Genomic DNA, 21,505 nt, shown 5'->3' on the forward strand with positions numbered 1-21,505 from the left:
TTCCTCAATTTTTTCTCCTAATGATTTTTTTTCCTAAAGGAGTTTTTCAGATTAGAAAAATCATGTAATTTTACAGAGAAAAATTTGCAAAATTCTATAAGATCTTTGGGCTTCTTTTTTCTTTTCTTTTCTTTTTTTTTTTCGAGATGGAGTCTCGCTCTGTTGCCCAGGCTGGAGTGCAGTGGCATGATCTCAGCTCACTGCAACCTCCGCCTCCTGGGTTCCAGCAGTTCTCCTGCGTCAGCCTCCTTAGTACCCGGGACTACAGGCGCGTGCCACCACACCCTGCTAATTTTTTATTTTTACTACAGACAGGGTTTCACCATGTTGGCCAGGATGTTCTCGATCTCTTGACCTTGTGATCCACCCACCTTGGCCACCCCAAGTGCTGGGATTGCAGGCGTGAGTCACCACGCCCTGTCAGCCTTTGGGCTTTTTTTTTTTTTTTTTTTTTCTCCTTACAAAAGAATTTTATTTATACTGCACTGATTCATTCCTTCAAACACATAGCTTCTAACAGGTGGAGTTAGAAAAGCGGGTGCCACAAACTATGGTTTAATAGTATGCAGGCCCTGTACCTGTTTATCTAACTATACCTGAAATTTGCTGATACCCCAAGCCAGCTACTTACACTAAAGGCATCTCTGGGGGGCATCATCTAGATGAAGTCTTTAACCTGATGGGAATATCTGGTTATTCTACAGTTTAAACAGGATGTTTGGCTTATGCTTTTGTTCAGCTGACTGGTGCATGGGAAGCATTAAAGCCCATATCTAACTACAGCAGGTCTTCAAGCTTATTATCCTGTCATGAGTTCATAAAGATGACAAACTCATCATTTGGGAGCTATAAGGTCAAAGTGGCCAGAATGCAACTGTGCTGTTACACTGTGCAAAATCAAGTCAACTGTCTTGTAGGTCCTTGGCTGTCTCTTGTTATAACCTTGAACACTTAAAAAAGGAAACCTCAAGTATGCTGAGATAATTATCAGAATGTTCAGGTACCTTTGTTCCTGAATATCAAGTAATAGGGCTCATCTCTGTGACTGCTTGCGACAAGCACATAGGGCAACTCATTACCAACTGCTCATTATAAATGCTGAGCTCTTGAGTTCCTGAGGAGGGGGTGGGCTCTAGACTATCGAGGGCTGAGTCAACTAGGTGAAGGGCCAACCTGTACAGTTCTAAGTCTTATTTTGGTTCTGGGCACATTTCAGTTCTGCTCCAAGTCCGCTTTGCTCCAATTCAGCGATGATAGACATATATTTGAACTCATTTGGTCTGAGGTTAAAGGTCTCCTCTAACCCGTAGGTCTCTTTCCGATCAGTAGCGTAGAAGAGCTGAACTTGGTTGGCAATGCACTGTGCCTCAGCAACATTCAGAAATGTGGAATCCATTTCTGCAGTCATCAGCACTATGCCCTTTTCTTCCTTAAGTTCAGGATAGTGATATAAAATCAGCTGGCTGGCTGCAGCTTCCCCTCGGGTCTGAATATTTATAAGTGCAGTGAAGTGGATTTCAGTACCTGTCCATTGTCCTACAAAAAACTCATAACCTTCCCTTCTTGGCAGAGCACATAGAAATGTTGGACAGGACTGAGCCCGGTTCCAGATCAAATCAAACTTTTCTGCAGGAATAACTGCGTAGACTGTATCTTTTGCTGCAAAATATTGCTGCCAAATCTGTTTTATTTCTTCTGCAGTTTTTTCTTTTACCATCTCAATGTTAAAGATTGAACTGAGAGTCTTGTCCTTAGTGAATCCTCTGTTCACAGACTGTTTCCCCAAGGCATTTGTCTTCTGTTCCACACATTTGATAAAATCACCTTGCCTGGAATGCCCCACTGGCTGCTTCCGAAATTCACTGCGTTTCTCCAGGCGGGACTCAAAAGCAGCTGGGTCTGACCTGCGCAGCTGCTGGATCTTGTCGCGGTAGCGGTCGTAGAAAGGGTTGGCCTGGAGCTCGGCCTCGGCCCCGACCCCGCTGCCGTCGGCGCCCCCCTCGGGCCGGCCCGAGCTGGGGCGCACTGGGAAGACGCGCAGCTGCGCGGGTGACACGAGCCCCAGGCCCAGGGCGCGGCTGCGCACCGCGCACAGGCCCCGGTAGAGACCGGCCACCTGCAGGACCGCCGGTCCCGCGCCACCCGCAGCCGCCACCACCACAGCAGCCATGGCCGCCCCCGCCTCCTCCTCCTCCTCAGGCGCGTCCTGGGCTTCTTATATACAGTGCATATAGGTAAGAAACTGACATTTGGATTTGTTTCATTGCATCTCATTCAGGCTGAACTCTGCCTTATACACAGCACATTTGGTATTTTTATTTTTTTTGAGACAGGGTCTCATTCTGTCACCCAGGCTGCCGTGTAGTGGTGCGATCATGGCTCACTGCAGCCTCAACTTCCTGGGCTCAGGTGATCCTCCTACCTCAGTGCTGCAAGGAACTAAGACTACAGTTGTACACCGCCATGCCTGGCTGATTGTTAATACTTTTTGTAGTAGAGATGGGTTTCGCTATGTTGCTTAGGCTAGTCTCAAACTCCTGGGATCAAGTGATCTACCCGACTCAGCCTCATGAAGTGCTGGGATTACAGGTGTGAGCCACTGCACTGGCCAAATTTGGCACTTTTATAAAGCAGCTAAGCAAACAACTTTAAATGAAGTGACTGGTCTTTTTTTTTTTTTTTTTTTTTGGAGGAGGAGTCTTGCTTTTGTCGCCTAGGCTGGAGTGCAATGGCGCAATCTTAGCTCACTGCAACCGTCGCCTCCCAGGTTCAAGCAATTCTCCTGCCTCAGCCTCCCGAGTAGCTGGGATTACAGGTGCCCACCACCACACCCGGCTAATTTTTTTGTATTTTTAGTAGAGATGGGGTTTTGCCATGTTGGTCAGGCTGGTCTTGAACTCCTAACCTCAGATGATCTGCCCGCCTCGGCCCCCCAAAGTGCTGAGATTACAGGCGTGAGCCATCGTGCCGGCTGTGACAGGTCATTTTAAACAACATTCTGGATTCTTGAAAAGAATGCCACCGATTAATAATTTGTAACTTCTCTTATGCTTTTGACAGTCTGATGAAAGCTATGGGCTTTCTCCAGGTAAAAGTGTGCATAGTTCATTTGTGTGAACTGAGATATAATATACACCTTAAAGTTTATCCATGAACTTCTGATTAAAAACACCCACCTTTCACCATGACATGGTGAAGAAAAAAATAAATAAAAACACTCACCATCTATGGAACAACCAAGTTGGTGATATACACTGGTTTCTAGGTTTTACAAAATCATAAAATATGTGTATGGTTCAAATACAACAGAAATTCATGGCAACTACAATTTCATGTTAATTATAATTTAACTAGAAAGAGTGTAGCTGTTGGGTATGGTGGATGCTGCGATGATCGATGCAACCTAGGTCTCTCCTGATTGTTGAAGGACTTATTTCCCCAGATCGCTGGAAGTGTTATCAACAGAAAGCCCTCCACTTTCCCTAGAGATTGTCTTGGCTAAAGACACCACCTTGCCCGAGGGCAAGCCCCCTCCCATGGACATCCAGTGACTGATCCTTATGAGGTGCCATGGTTTGAATTCCTTCCCCCTACTTGGGACAACAGCTTCAGAGCTCCTCGTGGGGTTGTCAGAATCCTTTGGGACTTCGTGGCAGCTGAATTGCTCCCTCTGTACAATCCTCATTTTTCTCTTCCTATCTACTGACACCGACCCCAAAGAGCACCCTCTAATAAACTTCTTGCATAATAATGTCTATCTCAGGGTCTGCTTTCTGGGAAACCCAGTCTTGGGTAGAATATAGGGTAGGATATTAGTACAAGTTAGCATCTTTCAACCCAAAAAAGTAGACCTGGCGAAAATAAAAATTCAGTGAGATGAACTTGAATTTAAATTAAAAATAAGTGAAACATCTCATCATATTTCCTTCAGACCTTATATTCAAGTAGTTTTTCAGAGTCTTGGTTTCTTTGAATTTATTTGTGTCTCTCAGTCTTTCTTTGAAGAAAGACTCCCCAAATCTCTGAAAGCTTGGTTTGTTTGGTTACACATTATGAACTTGTGAAAGGTATGGGTTAAATAATACAGTTGCTTACATGCCCCAAAGAAACCCCTAGAGGTTTTCTATGTTGGCAGGTGAATATGATAGGAGAATCTCCTTTTGCTAAGATTTCTTGGACTGTATTCAGAAAATATTTGGTTTTGGCATTATCATTAAAATTGTAGATGTCCATTCTAAATATATGAAAAGTATGGAAAAGCTATAAAAAGAAAAAATCTGTGTAAAAATAAACTTCTCCTCACTTGAAATTGGTATAATATTACACATACTTTTTGGTGACCTGTCTTATTCATGTAATAGTGTATAATAAACAAGTTTTTGTATCCTTAATTCTCAAGAATATGAATTGTAGTGGTGTAATATTCTTTCCATCCAGTGGATAGACCATATTTAATTTGGCTAGCCTTTTATTGTTAAGTGTTTAATTATTCCCAATTTTTAAATTATTACAATACAATGGATTTTTTAAAAAAATTAAGCCTCTTTTGCCTGCTTTAGTTTTTAAAAAAATATTGGATCTCTCATCACTAAAATGTAGTGAACTGAGACTAGGCTACCTAGACAGCCACTGTAACTGAACAACTTCAAGGGAAGCCATTCACATCGATGATGTGAATTGAGGGCCTCCATGAAATCTCATCATTGCTACTGCCACAGAAGGATTACCGTTGTGGATTTATGTGCCCTCTTTGTCTTTTGAGCAATTTTAGCACAGGGAGGTCTGTCAGTTTTTTATATATGCTGACTAGATATAAAAAGAAGGGTTTGAGCTATTTTCCATAATTATCTACCAGGCAGATCTTGACTGGCAGTGACCTTTGGTCTTACCAGCTTTTGTGTCATTGTATCCAGTTGTTCTAATGCGAGAGGCCCCTAGTTCCATGATCTGTACCATGAGCAAATCTGTCAAGGAACTTTCTTTCCTACCAGCAATTAATGAAATCTACCTGGAGCAGTGGACTCTGAAAATATATTTTCTTAAGGGCTATACCATTCCTGTATAATTAAATTTGAACAGTTTTAAAGATAAAACACAGTAGTATTCTGGTGAAGTTTATTACTTTTTAAATGTTCTCATCTTCCTTAGAAGAATATTGTTATATTTTATAATTGAAAGAGATGTTACTAGTCTTTTGTTTTACAGTTAAAGTGATGAGAAAGATTAAGCAATTTGCTCAATGCCACGTAACTAGTCATTCATTGCAATAATTCACTCCATAATCTGTACTATGAGAGAACAACACAACTGACAGGGAAACCCAACCAAGGAAGTGTTACTTGCTACCCGACATCTTTGCTGGGCTTATTGAGGACCATAAGCAGTAATTAAGAATACTGATATGAAAACTTTTAAAAACCCAAATTAAATTTAAAACATTGCTTAGAGTTTCTTATGGTTTTGTCAGTCTTGCAGCTTCTCATCGCTGGAAACAAGTGGAGAAGCAAAATTTAGATGTCAGCAATAGTCTGGGCAAAACATTCTTTTTTTTTTTTTTTTTGGTAAATTATAGTTTTGCCTTGTTTGTACATTTTGTCCGAGTGTCTGATGGTGGACAAACTGTTGACCAGAAATCAGGGGACTTAGAACCTGAAAAGGAAAAATTCACTATTAATTACTATAGATCCCTCTTTGCCAACTGATTATGACCAGTTCATCCAGACTGTATTTCTGCCATCAATACTGAAAGGTATTATTAACCAAGAAAGTAAAGGTCAGAGCCTTTTTGAATAACTGACTTCATACAATAAATTTGATGCTGATGGCTATTTAAAAGACCTGTGGAGGCACCCTCAAAAATGTTCCTTTCCCTTAAATGATATTTAAAGTGAGCCAGGGGACTGCAAGAAGTGTTTTGAGCTGTCTTGTCCTCAGAACTGTGTCCTAGAGGAAGTCTCTTCTGCATTTGCCCAGTGATTTGGGCTTCAAAGGCAGAGTAATCAGTTCCACTTGACTGGAAATAAATCACCCAGACTGAAACGTGATAGCTCCTGACAACTGGGCAGGGCTGATAAAAGCCAAAACAAAAGATGTCAATAAATCTGTGCCAACGTGGAATTAGTATGCAGATTTGATGAATTCACTCTGTAGCTTTGCAGTCAGCATTAGACTTCCTCTGATTTTATCAGATTTTCTTTCTTGTTAAAATAAAAATTGTATGAGGACAAGAAAGCCTCTATATAAAATAACCATTTTATTTCTGTTTCTTTCCACCCTAGTAAACAGAACTGTACCATGATTACAGAGGTCATTTTAAGGAATAACGTCGTCTTTCTCCAAACAGTTAATTTAAAAATGTTTCTTCCTTGGGCTGGGTACAGTGACTCACATCTGTAATCCCAGTGCTTTGAGAGACCAAGGTGGGAGGATCACTTGAGGCCAGGAGTTTGAGACCAGCCTGGGCAATGTTGCAGTACTTCATCTCTACAAAAATTAAAAATTGGCTGGGTGTGGTGGCATGCATGTGTAGTCTCAGCTACTCCGGAGGCTGAGGCTGGAGGATTGCTCAGGAGTTCAAGGATGCAGTGAGCAGTGATTACACTGTCACACTTCAGCCTTGGTGACAGAGCAAGACCCTGTCTCAAAAACAGAACAAACAAATATGTATTTCTTGAGTTTACTACTCAATAATGATAATTATATATGATAGTAAACTGTATATATAAACCTGTTGGGTATCACCCCCCTTCTATTATCATTGACGGCACAGATGTGTAGAATAAATGCCAGTTCCTTTGATCACTACAAAATTTTGCTTGTACAGAAATTGAATATATGCTAATAGGTAGTGATTTCTTTCTATATCAGGGAGAGTTTATACAAAAAAAAACCCATGGGATTATAAAATGTATCCTTTTCTGTAACAAGTATTTTATTAATTTTCAATTTTAAAACTAATTTATGTAACAGAAGAAAAACCTTTTAAATGTTTTATTGTCAGGTCCTCCTTGGTCCGTCTGTCTGTAAATAAACTAGCTTCCTTTAACCTTGAAAGTTAGGCTAAACAGATTATTTGAATAACGTCGTGGTCCTGAAATCCTTAACGTCAAGCATCTTTGGCTCTGCCCAGCAGCTTTAGTGTGTGGTGATTAGATGTATGTTTCATCCATGAAGGATGTACTTTTCCATTTGCAGTGGTTTGGTACCTCATTCTTTGGGGGTTCGTTTTATTCTTTGCTTCAGTAGGGGGTACATTTTAAGTACATGATCGTAGTAATGGTATACTATATTAATAAACACTATAATCATAAGAAATCATTTATGGAAAGATGCTTTATGTGATTACTTTTTCAGTTTTTCACCATAGAACATATTATTTATAGGGTGGTAATTAAGAGTAGATTCTGGAGCTACACTACCTAGTAGTTTTCCCATAGGCCTGTAGTGATGCTTAAATCATTGTTACATATAAAGTCCTTGCATCAGTACCTGGCATGTTTTTAAGTGTTGGCTGCTTCTGTAATCTACCTCCCCACCACCACTGTTAGAATCGTCGTTCTTGTTATTGTATTTTAGGGGTTCTGTGGTTTATAGTCCTAAACAATGGAGAGTTTTTAAAAACTGGATATTCCGAGCATATTTAAAAGGGTATTTTTGTGTTAAACGTGATTCTGAACAATCATTTTTATCTTTATGTTCTAGTATGTGCATAATGGATCCAGTTTTTCTCTTGGCTGTTCAAAGCTTCTTACAAATCTTATATTTCAGATCCTATGGGTACTTGAATTAGTATAGAATAGGCTCTCTGCTGAATATTTTATAAAAATGGCATAATACATACTGAAATAATATGATATGGGACTATCAGAGTAAACAGCATTTATAACCTCAACATTAGCTTGGTGAAAAAGAAGAGAATAATGACAAGAATAATGTGGTAACATTCATTCTTCAGCTGGTCAGTGACACATATAAACTGAGGTCCTTGATCACAACGAAAGTGAGGATATGTCATGGGAGCCTTCAGTGGGGCTCAGCTGTTACCCATCATGATGCTGAATTCAGTGAGTGAGGGCTCAGCTGTTATCCATCGTGATGCTGCAGTCAGTGGGGCTCAGCTGTTACCCATCATGATGCTGGATTCAATGGGACTCACCTGTTATCCATCGTGATGCTGCATTCAGTGGGGCTCAGCTGTTACCCATCATGATGCTGGATTCAATGGGACTCACCTGTTATCCATCGTGATGCTGCATTCAGTGGGGCTCAGCTGTTACCCATCATGATGCTGGATTCAGTGGGGGCTCAGCTGTTATCCATCGTGATGCTGCATTCAGTGGGGCTCAGCTGTTACCCATCATGATGCTGGATAAACGGAAAGAGAAGTATTTTTATGGACACAAATTTCACCCGACACACCCACCTCCCACCCCCTGCGTGTTTCGGGTTTGTTCAGTGCTTACACAGCTGGTTTGCACCTATCTGTGTCTATTTCAGGTCTTCCTCGCTGATGGCAGCTTGCCCAGAGGAGGTAATCTTAGTGTCCACTGTTCTTTTTTTATTTTGTGAGATCCTTTCACTATGAAATGTTTGTTTCTCCTCTTTTAGAAGTAAATAAGAGTCTAAGAATAGCCATCCCTTTTCACTCCGACTCAACAGGCAGTCTCTCTAGAGTGGGTAATTGAAAAAGAAAGTAGCTTGCCAAGAACTTGCTGACGGGATTTTACCTGTTTCAGCAGCTTCTGCACCTGAGTATATCAGCAGAAGTGTTTACTAGCAAAGAATAATGGATTCCTTTAATAGTTTAACTACATATAAGGTATAAAAGTGAAATTGTTAACATTTTAATTCCTGAATTTCTCCCTAGATGCAGATGGTGGAGTAGAAAGAAGGGTATTATCCTTATGATGCATGTAAGGGGTGTTTGTATATTAGGTAGGCTCATAAAACAAATCTGTCTTCTTGTATGTAAAACTTGGTTGGTTCTGTGAAATTTCATTTTAAATAATGTTTCTTGTATTGCCCTTTCTTGACAAGAAAGTCTAATCAACAGCATGACCATAGCTTTTCTTTGTATAAGACCTATATTTTAGCAACTGGAATGACCTGCACAGCTGGTTAAACATGTAAACACCAAGGCATTGTGTTCTGTATATACAGGTATACCTCGGAGATATTGCAGATTCAGTTCCAGACCACCACAGTAAAACGAGTCACACAAATTTTTTGGCTTCCCAGAGCATATAAAAAGTTATGTTTATACTATATTGTAGTTTATTAAGTATGCAATAGCATTATATCTAAAAATGTACATAATTTAATTTAAAAATACTTTATTGCAAAATATGCTAATGATTTTCTGAGCCTTCAGCAACTCGTAATATTCTTGCTAGTGGAATGTCTTGCCTCTGTGTTGGTGGCTGCTGACTGATCAGGGTGGTAGTTGCTGAAGGTTGGGGTGGCTGTGGCAGTTTCTTAAAGTAAGACATCAGTGAAGTTTGCTGCATCAATTGACTCGTCCTTTCAAAAAAGATTTCTCTGAATCCTGCAGTGCTATTTGATAGCATTTTACCCACAGTAGAATTTCTTTCAAAATTAGAGTCAGTCCTCTCAACCCTTGGCACTGCTTTATCAACTAAGTTTATCAATATTCTACATATTTTGTTGTCATTTCAGCAATGTTCACAGCATCTTCACCAAGAGTAGATTCTGTCTCAAAAAAAAACAAAAAAAACCCACTCTTATTACTCATTCAGAGGAAGCAGCTCCACATCTGTTCAATTTTTTGTTTTTTTTGAGACAGAGTTTTGCTATTGTTGCCCGGGCTGGAGTGCAATGGCGTGATCTTGGTTCACTGCAACCTCTGCCTCCCGGGTTCAAGTGATTCTTCTGCCTGAGCCTCCCGAGTAGCTGGGGTTACAGGTGCCCACCACCATGCCTGGCTAACTTTTTGTATTTTCAGTAGAGACAGCGTTTCTCCATGTTGGCCAGGCTGGTCTTGAACTCCTGACCTCAAGTGATCTGCCTGCCTCGGCCTCCCAAAGTGCTGGGATTACAGGTGTGAGCCACTGCGCCTGGCCCATCTGTTTGTTTTATCATGAAGTTGCAGCAGTTCAGTCACAGCGTCAGGCTCCACTTCTAATTCTGTTTCTCTTGCTGTTTCCACATCTTTAGTGACTACTTCTGCTGAAGTCTTGAGCCTGTCAAAGTTATCCGTGAGGATTGGAATCACCTTCTCCCAATCTCCTGTTAATGTTGATATTTTGACCTCCTCTTGTGAATCACAAATGTTCTTAATGACATCAGGAATGGTGAATCCTTTCCAAAAAGTTTTCAATTTACTTTGCCCAGATCCATCAGAGGAATCACCAACTATGGCCTTACAAAAAATGTATTTCTTAACTAGTAAGACTAGAAATCAAAATGACTCCTTGATCCATGAGGTGCAGAATGGATGTTGTATTAGCAGGCATAAGAAAAACATGAATCTCCTTGTACCTCTCTATCAGAGCTCTAGGGTGACCAGATGCATTGTCAGTGAGCAGTAATATTTTGAAAGGAATCTTTTTTTTCTGAGCAGTAGGTCTCCACAGTGGGTTTAATACACCAAGTACACCATGTTGTAAACAGATGAGCTGTGATAGAGGCTTCATTGTTCCATTTATAAAGCATAGGCAGAGTAGATTTACCATAATTCTACAGGCCCTAGGATTTTCAGAATGATTAATGAACACTGGCCTCAACTTTCAGTCACCAGCTGCATTATCCCCTAACAAGAGAGTCATCCTCTTCTTTGAAGCTTCGTTTTCTTTGTTTTTTTTTTTTCTTTTCTTTTTTTTTCCTTTTTGAGACAAAGTCTCGCTTCGTTGCCCAGGCTGGAGTGCAGTGACATGAACTTGGCTCACTGCAACCTCTGCCTTTCGGGTTCAAGCAGTTCTCCCGTCTCAGCCTCCTGAATAGCTGGGATTACAGTCATGGACCACCACACCCGGCTAATGTTTGAAGCTTTGAAGCCAGACATTGACTTATCCTCTCTAGCTATGAAAGTTCTAGATGGCATCTTTTGCCAGTAAAAGACTGTTTCATCTATTAGGTTGGTGCAGAAGTAACTTCAATGGCAAAACTGCCATTACTTTTGCACCAATCAAATACATTGAAAATTCATTGTTTGTTGTAGCCATCTTCATTGATTGTCTTAGCTAGACCTGGATAACATGCTGCAGCTTCTCCGTCAGCACTTGCTGCTTTACTTTACACTTTTATATTATGGAGACGGCTTCTTTCCTTAAACCTCATGACCAACCTCTGCTAGCTTGAAACTTTTCTCCTTTAGCTTCTTCACCTCTCTCAATCTTCATTGAAATGAAGAGAGTTAGGGCCTTGTTATGGATTAGGCTTTGGCTTGAGACATGCTGTGGCTGGTTTGATCCTGTATCCAAACCAGCAAACTTTTTCCATATCAACAATAAGGTTGATCTCTTTTTTGTGTGTTCACTGGAGTGGCACTTTTGATTTCCTTCAGTAACTTGACTGTTTGGTTCCAGAGGCCTAGCTTTCAGCCTGTCTTGGCTTTTGACATGCCTTCCTCGCTAAGCTTAATCTTTTTTACTTTTCAAACTCTGCATGTAGCATTTGACTTAATCATTTCTAAATTTTGACTAAAAGTGAGAGATGTGCAACTTTTCCTTCTCCCTGACTATTTAGAGGGCATTGTTGGGTTATGAATTGGCCTAATTTCAATGTAGTTGTGTTTCAAGGAATAGGAAGGCTGACACAGAGGGAGAGAGAAGAGGGAATGATTGATCAGTGGAACAGTCAGAACACATGCAACATTTCTTAAGTTCACCATCTCATACGGGCAGAGTTCATGGCACCCCAGATAAATTACAATAGTATCATCAGAGATCACTGATCACGGATCACTGTAACAGATACAATAATAGTGAAAAAGAAATATTGCAGGAATTACCAAAATGTGACAGAGACACCAAGTTAGAAAGCTCTTGGAAAGTAGCACCGATAGACTTGCTCGACGCAGGGTTCCCACAAACCTTCAGTTAGTAAAAAACCCGTATCTGTGAAGAGCAATAAAGCAAAGCGTAAGAAATCCAGGTATACCCGTATATGGAGTACTGAATTTTTGAGTGGCAAAATTCTCTTTAATGGTTATGAGTTGACCTAAGTGTTGATCCGTATGAGATTTCAATAGTAGTGTCTGATTAAATCAAGGGAAGACTAATGCTTTCCATCTTGGATGAACTCAGTTCTTACAATAGGCTTTGATCTCTTACTGGGCAATTCAGTGGTTCACCCATATGATTATCTCTTTGTTAACAAGTGAAAATGTAAGCTTCAGCATATTCACATACCCTATTCTAAACTTACCAAATCTCTTTCTTAGCTTTTTTGTTCTGCCTGTCGAGTTCTTCTTGACTCTAGAGAGGTACCTTAAAGAGCTTGTACTAAATTTATTAATGTAAGAAACTACCTGACAATTGGATCCAGGATTGTTTTGTAATTCCATTATTGGCAGGAGTTTTTGTGAATCCCTGAATATAGTTTATGGAAGTCCAAACTTATATTTTATTCATTTATTGATTAATGTTTACTATGATCTGAGATGTACTGTATAGGAAGGTACAAAACAGCTGGAGGGGCAGGATCCATGTCTACTTGTGGAGACATGTATAAAACAAAGAATTACATATGGTTTCATACACTAATCAGTGCTATAATGATTGATAGATAGAGGAATGGAGATATGTGATCAATATATAGATACATGGAAGAATGGAGGAGTGTGTATTTATACATAAAATGTACATGTATATGTATCATTACTGGGGTACAGACGATGATCAGGTTTTTCTCTTGGGGGTGAGGGCAACAGACTGTTCCTAGAGGAGATAATGTTTATCTTGCATTTTGAAAACCACGTAGAAAAATCAGGTAGTTCTAGTATCAGCTCACGAGGAGATGGTGATTATATTCTCCTGCTTCATTTTTCTCCATAGAACTTATCTGTGCCCTACACTATATTGATTCATTCATTTGTTCAATCACTCATTCCCTCCCTCCATCATTCATTTGTCTACCTTACTAGAATGTAAGCTCCATGAAGGCAGGGATTTGGTCTGTTTTCATTACTCTGTTTCCTCAGCAACTGGAAAAGTGCCTGATCTATGGTGGGAATTTGAACTCCTGTGTATGTAGTGAATGAATAAACTTTGTGAGTAGTTGGTTTATTTATAATTTTCCTTTAGCTTATTAAGGATAGCTCCTTAGAATTTCCTCATAGTTTGCTTGATTTTTTTTATTATACTTGAATAATAATTTTTATTGTACTTGAGTCTCCTTGTACTTGAGTGATAACATGCCGCTTGCTGTACTTGAGTGATAACATGCTATTTCCACAGTGTTATCTCATAGTATGTTGAGTCCCCATCATCTTACCTGAACTGATACAAACTCTAATGGTTTTCCATGTCTATATGCGAGTCCTCTTAAATTTTCATTGAAAGATCAGATCCTTGCATGCTGACACTGCCAACACTGGTACTGTTATTTATTTAAAGTACAGAACTGGCCAGACCACTTCTGTGCTTAAAAATCTCTAAGGGCTTCCATCTCTCTAGAATAAAATCTGTGCTCCTTAGGTTTTATAGCTTGGCTTCAGCTGTATAATGATGCATTTTCTTACCATCTCATGGTAGAATAAAAATGAGTCTATTCATTTTTCTTCATATCCGTAGTGTCTGGCATGTAATACAGAATTCAACAAACATTTTTGAGTAAATGAATGCATGTAAGTGTATATGAATGAATGGCCACAAAAATGTTTGCTGCTTAGATAAAAGATGATATAAGTAAATGAATGCATATAAGTATGTATGAATGAATGGCTAAGAAAATGTTTGCTGCTTAGATAAAAGATGGTATAAAACTAACCTAACACTAGCCTTTAAGAACAGTCTTTTCTTTATATAGCTGATTTGTCTTTTTCACTGTTTAGCTGCTCTATCCTCTGTCCTCCCTTTATTCTTTGTGAAGAAATCCCTCTTGGCATTTACAATGTCATTTTAGAAGTAATCCTAGTCCTCATGGCTTTCCTCTCTACATGGCCATCTCTATACTGGATCTTTTCTGCTAGCTACTTTTCTTATTTTGTTAGGGATTTGTGTGTGTGTGTGTGTGTGTGTGTGTGTGTGTGTGTGTGTGTGTACTTTTTTTTGTTTTGCCTACAAATGCCTACAAATTTAAGGTTTTGCATGTAATTCTGAAACTCTTAGGATTAAATGATTTCTACAGAATGCACACACACAGACAACCCTGAGCTATCTGTTTTCAAATTGAAGTGATTTTGATTGTGCTATTGTTTTTTTATACATGTCCTCTCTTTTCCCTTAAATATTTATGTACATTTAGATTGAAAATCTTCAAGAGCAGCTTAGAGACAAGGAAAAGCAGATGAGCAGCTTGAAAGAACGGGTCAAATCCTTGCAGGCTGACACCACCAACACTGACACTGCCTTGACAACTTTGGAGGAGGCCCTTGCAGAGAAAGTGAGTGGCTGGCCCCAACTCTCCACACACGTTTTCTGCTTTCTCATTAATCTAAGACTGGATATAGAATACAAAAGAAATCCCTGTGGGCACAAGGGAAAAGAGCTGCTGTGTGCTATTGCTGACATACGTAGTGTGAAGGGAAACATTTTTTTTAGATGGAGTCTCACTCTGTGCCCAGGCTGGAGTGCAGTGGCGTGATCTTGTCTCACTAAATTCCACCTCCCAGGTTCAAGCGATTCTCCTGCCTCAGCCTCCCGAGTAGCTGAGATTACAAGCATGAGCCACCATGCCCAACTAATTTTTTGTATTTTTTGTAGAGACGGGGTTTTGCCATGTTGGCCAGACTGGTTTTGAACTCCTGACCTCAAATGATCCACCCACCTCGGCCTCCCAAAGTGTTGGGATTACAGGCATGAGCCCTTGCACCTGGCCAAATTGCTCTGATTTTCAAACTTCTTGAGTATCTGTTGACAGAAAGTTTTGATGATTTCTCTTTTCTTTACCTTCCTTTATATTTTAAGCTCAATATATCAAAATCTTTCCCATTCCCCCCTTTTTTGGTGTGTGAGTTGTGAGTTGTTTCCATTGCCTTGTGAGCAACATGTGAATAATATATAGAGAAGAAATATTTGTTAGTTATTGTCCTTAGGGTGTATATATAAGCTTTTAGTTACCTGGAAATTGAATAAATGGAAGTATTGCAAAAGAATACTTTAGTGATATCAAATACTAGTTGAGATTATAAGAAAAGAAACCTTGGGATTCAAATGAATAAACCTATATCCTTGTTATGGCAAGATGAATAAGAAGGATGAATTATTTAAAAAATGTATTCTGGCCAGGCACAATGGCTCACACCTGTAGTCCTAGCACTTTGGGAGGCCGAGGCGGGTGGATCACCTGAGGTCAGGAGTTCAAGACCAGCCTGAACAACGTGGAGAAACCCTGTCTCTACTAAAAATACAAAATTAGCCAGGCGTGGTGGCACGCTACTTGGGAGGCTGAGGCAGGAGAATCGCTTGAACCCGAGAGGCAGAGGTTGTGGTGAGCCAAGATTGCGCCATTACACTTGAGCCTAGGCAACAAGAGCGAAACTCTGTCTCAAAAAAAAAAAAAGTGGATTCTTTAAAAACTTACCATTGTCTTTTGAATATAGAAGTTTGAAATTCTGCTAAAAGCAGAATTACAGTCATGTAAGTGCAAAAGGGAATTTCTTCACATGTTGATATATTCTCTCTCATCAGGAGCGGACAATTGAACGCTTAAAGGAGCAGAGGGACAGAGATGAGCGAGAGAAGCAAGAGGAAATTGATAACTACAAAAAAGATCTTAAAGACTTGAAGGAAAAAGTCAGCCTGTTGCAAGGCGACCTTTCAGAGAAAGAGGTTAAGCTCCCCAAAATGGAATTAGTTTGTTTGCTTAATCATTGCATGTGTCTGTATGTTGGTGTTTACATAATGCATGTAAAAAAGTATTCGATGGAAGATTTTCTTAATATTCTTTTAGCAGGCTTTTGTGAATACCTTAAGGAATATTTCAGAAAGCTTTGCAGAGACATAGCGGCTTGGTTCATTCATTTTCTAAGTATTACTCACTTTGTTTTATGTTGGTTTTTTACTTACTAATATTTTTATAGACCTAAAGTAACTGAAGCTCAGATACATTTGGAGAAATAGTGTGCTAAAGATAAGAAAGTTGATAGATAAAAGGAATATGCAAAAGGAGGAAATTTTATGTATAGCAACTATCAAAGAACACAACAGCTATTAAATTAGGTGACTTAATATACTTTGATCTTGTTTTTGGAGAATCCTGTTAATATGACCTAAATAGCAAAGATGCCTCATGCTATGTAATCAGATGATGATAATGCATGAGCTTTAGCATCTTTCTGTGGATTTTCTTTCTAATATCTTTAGGCAATGTTATGAAAGTTTAAATTCCTAATAGAATTTTTCTTTTAATGGGGAAAAATGTGATTTTTTTTTTTCTTTTAAGAGACTGTGTCTCACTCTGTTGCCCAGGCTGGAGTGCAGTGGCATTATCATAGCTCACTGCAGTCTTGAACTCCTGGGCCCAAGGGATCTTCCTATTTCAGTCTTCCATGTAGCTAGGACTATACGTGTGCACTACCATGCCCAGCTAAGTTAAAAAAAAATTTTTTTTTGTGAAGACAGGGTCTTGCTATGTTGCCCAGGCTGGTCTTGAACTCCTGGCCTCAAGTGATCCCCCTGTCTCAGCCTCCCAAAATGCTGGGTTTACAGGTATCTGGCCGAAAAATGTTTTCTGTTTAAGTTAACGTAGCTACTGAGGTTTGACTACTTACATTCACAAAGCTTGATCTACTTTGGTTTATTTTGTATTGACAGAACTCTTTACATCACTGTTCAATGGGTATTTCTTGAGAATCCATCTTATTTGTTAAGAGTTGAAAGCTAGAGCTAATATTGTTTTATATTTCATGAATGAGTTTCCTTGAAATGGGAGTATGTCAGCATTTGGTAATAGAAAGGAAATTACAGCTACCATGATAAATTTAAAAATTTAAACCTCTATTTTTTTTAAAATTATTTATTCTAGATGTGTGTTCCTTCTTTTAGGCTTCACTTTTGGATCTGAAAGAGCATGCTTCTTCTCTGGCATCCTCAGGACTGAAAAAGGACTCACGGCTTAAGACACTAGAGATTGCTTTGGAGCAGAAGAAGGAGGAGTGTCTGAAAATGGAATCACAATTGAAAAAGGTTAAAGAAAAAATTTCACATTTTTTTGCTTTGCCTTAAATAAGAACATAGTAGATAACCTTAGCATGTTTATATGGAATAATTTACCAATGGAATAATAATCCGCCAAACTTTAAAATACCATGTATATCTGAATTAATTATCTTAGCATTCTTATCCTACTTTATTTTATTCAAGATAATCCCCAAATCTTTGAAAATTGACAGTTCAGAGAAAGATTAAAATATGCAACTCTCTTGTGGGTAAAATATGAGACCAGAGTGTAAAAATCTCTGTTACCTGATATTTTTCTTCCATTAGAATCAGACTTCTGCCAGGTGTGGTAACTCATGCCTGTAATTCCAGCTCCTTGGGAGGTTGAGGTGGGAGGATTACTTGATCAGGAGTTGGACACCAGCCTGTGCCACAGAGTGAGACCCCATCTCTTAAAAAAAGAAAAAACGGTGGCTCATGCCTGTAATCCCAGCACTTTGGGAGGCCGAGGCGGGCAGATGACGAGGTCAGGAGTTCGAGACCAGCTTGACCAACATGGCGAAACCCCATCTCTACTAAAAACACAAAAAAATTAGCCAGGCTTGGTGGCGCAGGCCTGTAATCCTAGCTACTCAGGAGGCTGAGGCAGGAGAATCACTTGAATCCAGGAGGCAGAGGTTGCATTGAGCCAAGATCTGCCACTGCACTCCAGCCTGGGCGACAGAGCAAGACTCCATCTCACAAAAAAAAAAAAGAAAAAAAAAAAAACAATAAGTGGGAGCATATTTTCTAATTTAACATATGTAGTAAGGTCTGAGACTCAGAATAATTGTTAAATATCCTGTTTCAGATTTTATCTCATTTTGGAGAATGTTAATTTCCTAGCTTTTTTTTTAAAGACAGGGCACATATTGTCAGAAAGTTTTTTTTATTTGTTATATTTTTAATTTTTCTTAGCAACTTATTGGGCCTAGAATTTTATTGTCTTCACCTTCTACATTAGGGTCTATTTTTTGGTTTATAGCTTATGTGTAGATTTACATGAAGGACTATTTGGCGTATTTTCTTCTTGGAAACTATTACTGTATTATTAGTGTTCTAATTCACATTTTTTCAAAAGCCTGTGCTTATCATTGAAATTTTAAAAGTAGATTTCTTCTCTGTTTTGTTTGGAGTAGGAAATGACTGGTCTTGAGGTAATGATAATTGGAGTCATTTTTGACCTATTTATAGCTTAAGAATGTATATCCTGTATCTGAATATTGGCATTCCATGTCTTCAGCGTGAGATAATATCCTCAGAATTTATTGAGGAAAGGATTGAAACTCAACTTTTGAGATATCAGATTTTTTGGTCTTTTTTTCTTTGTTTTTTAGAGACAGGGTCTTGCTCTGTCGTCCAGGCTGGAGTGCAGTGGCGTAATCATAGTTTACTGTGACTTCAAACTTCTAGGTATAAGTGATCTTCCTGCCTCATCCTCTTGAAGAGCTGGGACTACAGACCCATGCCACAACACCTGGCTAAGTTAATTTTGAGACAGAGTCTCACTCTTGTCGCCCAGGTTGGAGTGCAGTGGCACAACCTCGGCTCACTGCAACCTCCGCCTCCCGGTCTCAGGTGATTCTCCTGCCTCAGCCTCCAGAGTAGCTGGGTTTACAGGTGCATGCCGCTGCGCCCGGCTAATTTTTGTATTTTTAGTAGAGATGGGGTTTCACTATTTTGACCAGGCTGGTCTCAAACTCCTGACCTCATGATCCACCCGCCTCAGTCTTCCAAAGTGCTAGGATTACAGGCATGAGCCACCACACCTGGCCTTTTGTTTTTTTTTTAAATAGAGGGGTCTTGCCATGTTGCCTAGGCTGGTCTCAAACCCCTGCCTCAAGAGATCCTTCTGCCATGGCCTCCCAAACTGCTGGGAGCAAGGCCACTATGCTCAGCCTTGAGTTATCAGAATTTTAAAAATGCTTAATGCTTTTTTTTTTCCTTGTAGAGTGAAATATTTATTTCTGTACTCTGATTTTTTTATTGGTTTTTTTTTTCACCATTTTTTTAACCGTTAATTTTGTTTCCCTTGATTATCTTACTCTTAAAACCATTTTCTGTACTTTTCTTTCTTCTTTTCTCCCTGATGCTTCTTACTGTCTTTGGCATCCTGGAATAGTGTGGAGCCACTCATCCAAGCCAGTGAGTGACCTAGCCAAGTGTTGCCAGAAAGTCCCAGTTGATAGTTTCTTTTCTGGCTTTTGTGTGAATGACATTTTTATCACCCTATAGATAAATGAATATACTTAACCTTCTCACCTCTCCCTTCCCGAAATAGGAACTCTAGGTTGTTGTTGTTTTTTTTTTTTTAATTTATATTGAGGTGGCTACAAAATAGAAAGGCTTGTCTAAGACCAAAATTTTTCCTGAGACTTTGGAAACTGTTTGCGTTTCTGCTGCTTTTACCTTGTTTTGTTCCTAGTGAGTTAATTCATTCAGGACTGCTTCTCTTTGCTTTTATTTCCACCATGTTGTGGCTTTTAGCCACACCAGTTTAGGGTACAGTTTTGCTAACACATTAAAATATGTATCTGCCAATAGAGTCTTTTGTAAAGGCCATGCTTAGTAACTGAATTTTGACAACTGATGAAACCTGAAACAAAAGAAATTGGTAGAGGACTTAACCTGGAAAGTACCTCTATTGCTTCCACAAAGCATTTAACAAAATTTACATAAACGTTTCTCTTTTGCTCAAAGTACTTTGAATCAGAGCTTTCCTAAGTATGTATGTTTGCCCCTTTAATATTTTTTGAAACCATTTTAAGGGACTAAATATGTTTTGTTGCTTATTGAATAAGGAAAAAAACTTGTCTTAGTCTTTACTTTCTCATTAAATAGGTTATGTGGTGAAAATGTTGATTTCTATGGGAATATGATTATCTGCATGGTTTTGTAATCTTACGTGTTTTACTACGACATGTATGAAATACAAAAGAACAAAATCTTTGCCTCAAGTGTATGAGTACTGAGGTTTTAATAATGTTAAAGGTAGGTGTTTTTCAGTAGAACAAGGCCTGTGGATGGAGAGCTTAACCTTTAACTCAGTATTTTAAGGAGGATTATTCACTGTTAGGTCAGCCTCTCTTGTCCAAAGGTGATATTTTATACAAATACTGTTATTTCACTAAAGTTTGCAGCTTTTGCTTCTGAATGTTGACCTTTTCACATTCTAAAAGCAAGGTGTATGGAGTATCTGCATTTTTAAAGCATAGGTTAACGTATAGTTAGAACTTAATGGGTAAGAAAGGGGAGAAGAAAATGAAGGCATGAAATAAAACACCTTCATCCAGAAAATACCTTTCATATTGATACCATGATAAGTGACTCTGTGGACAGAAGAAATGCTTACATCTTGAATTAAATGTCATATTCCACAATTTAGAAATCCATTTTATCTTCATGTATTTTTTGTGACAGAGTCTCACTCTGTTGCCCAGGCTGGAGTGCAGTGGCACAATCTCGACTCACTGCAGCCTCTACCTCCAGGGTTCAAGCAATTCTCGTGCCACAGCCTCCCAAGTAGCTGGGATTACAGGTGTGCGCCACCACCCCTGGCTAATTTTTGTACTCTTAGTGGAGATGGGGTTTTGCCGTGTTGGCCAGGCTGGTCTTAAACTCCTGGCCTCAGGTGATCCACCCACCTCGGCCTCCCAAAGTGATGGGGTGACAGGCGTGAGCCAGTCACTGCACCTGGCTTAGAAATCCCTTTTAAAGGGATGTTTATAACACTGATTTCAAAAATATGCCTTTTTTTGAGTTTGTATTATAATTTATATAGTTGTAAAGGTCTTTAAGGGGTTTAAAATTCTTAGAATTTTATTTTAAAGTACAAAATCACTCAGCAAGAGTTTAGATGTAAATACTCTGATACAGAATTTGTTGTCATAAGGGAAGGGAAGGTTTATAGTATCTTTGTTTTTTTTTTTCCTAGTTTGATTTATTTTGTCTTTAAAGACTGTCATTTAGTATTCTTTTATTATCTTTATCATTATTATTTTATTTTTTTTTTGTAGAGGCGAGGTCCCATTGTGTTTCCCTGGCAGGTCTTGAACTCCTGGGCTCAAGGAATTCTCCCAGCTTAGCCTCCCAAAGTGCTGGGATTAGAGACGTGAACCACTGCACCTGGCCTTATTTGATATTCTTAATAATCTTCCAGCTACATTTAATCTTGCACTTATATTTAA

The 21,505-nt window shown here is 39.2% G+C and overlaps 2 protein-coding genes across 23 annotated transcripts in view; one reads left to right on the top strand and one right to left on the bottom strand.

Annotated features, from left to right (window-relative positions):
- The window catches only part of ERC1 (ELKS/RAB6-interacting/CAST family member 1), a 535,420-nt gene that overhangs the window by 181,494 nt on the left and 332,421 nt on the right, over positions 1-21,505 (top strand). For all 22 annotated transcript variants that reach the window (XM_055095228.2, XM_055095230.2, XM_055095233.2 and 19 more), the window contains 3 exons: positions 14,425-14,562; positions 15,810-15,950; positions 17,166-17,306. In XM_055095228.2, the coding sequence (XP_054951203.1) occupies positions 14,425-14,562; positions 15,810-15,950; positions 17,166-17,306 (420 nt within the window). The remainder of the gene's footprint in view (positions 1-14,424; positions 14,563-15,809; positions 15,951-17,165; positions 17,307-21,505) is intronic.
- LOC103786383 (ATP synthase mitochondrial F1 complex assembly factor 1) lies at positions 470-9,728 on the bottom strand. The gene has a single exon (XM_024931123.4). It carries the CDS (start codon positions 2,168-2,170, stop codon positions 1,184-1,186), a length of 987 nt encoding a protein of 328 aa, XP_024786891.3. The 5' UTR covers positions 2,171-9,728; the 3' UTR covers positions 470-1,183.

Source organism: Pan paniscus, chromosome 10 (assembly GCF_029289425.2).
Source record: "Pan paniscus chromosome 10, NHGRI_mPanPan1-v2.0_pri, whole genome shotgun sequence".
NCBI lineage: Eukaryota > Metazoa > Chordata > Mammalia > Primates > Hominidae > Pan > Pan paniscus.

Excerpts from the sequence above, each read along its gene's own strand:
- LOC103786383 (XM_024931123.4), bottom strand. The coding sequence starts at position 2,170 with ATGGCTGCTGTGGTGGTGGCGGCTGCGGGTGGCGCGGGACCGGCGGTC.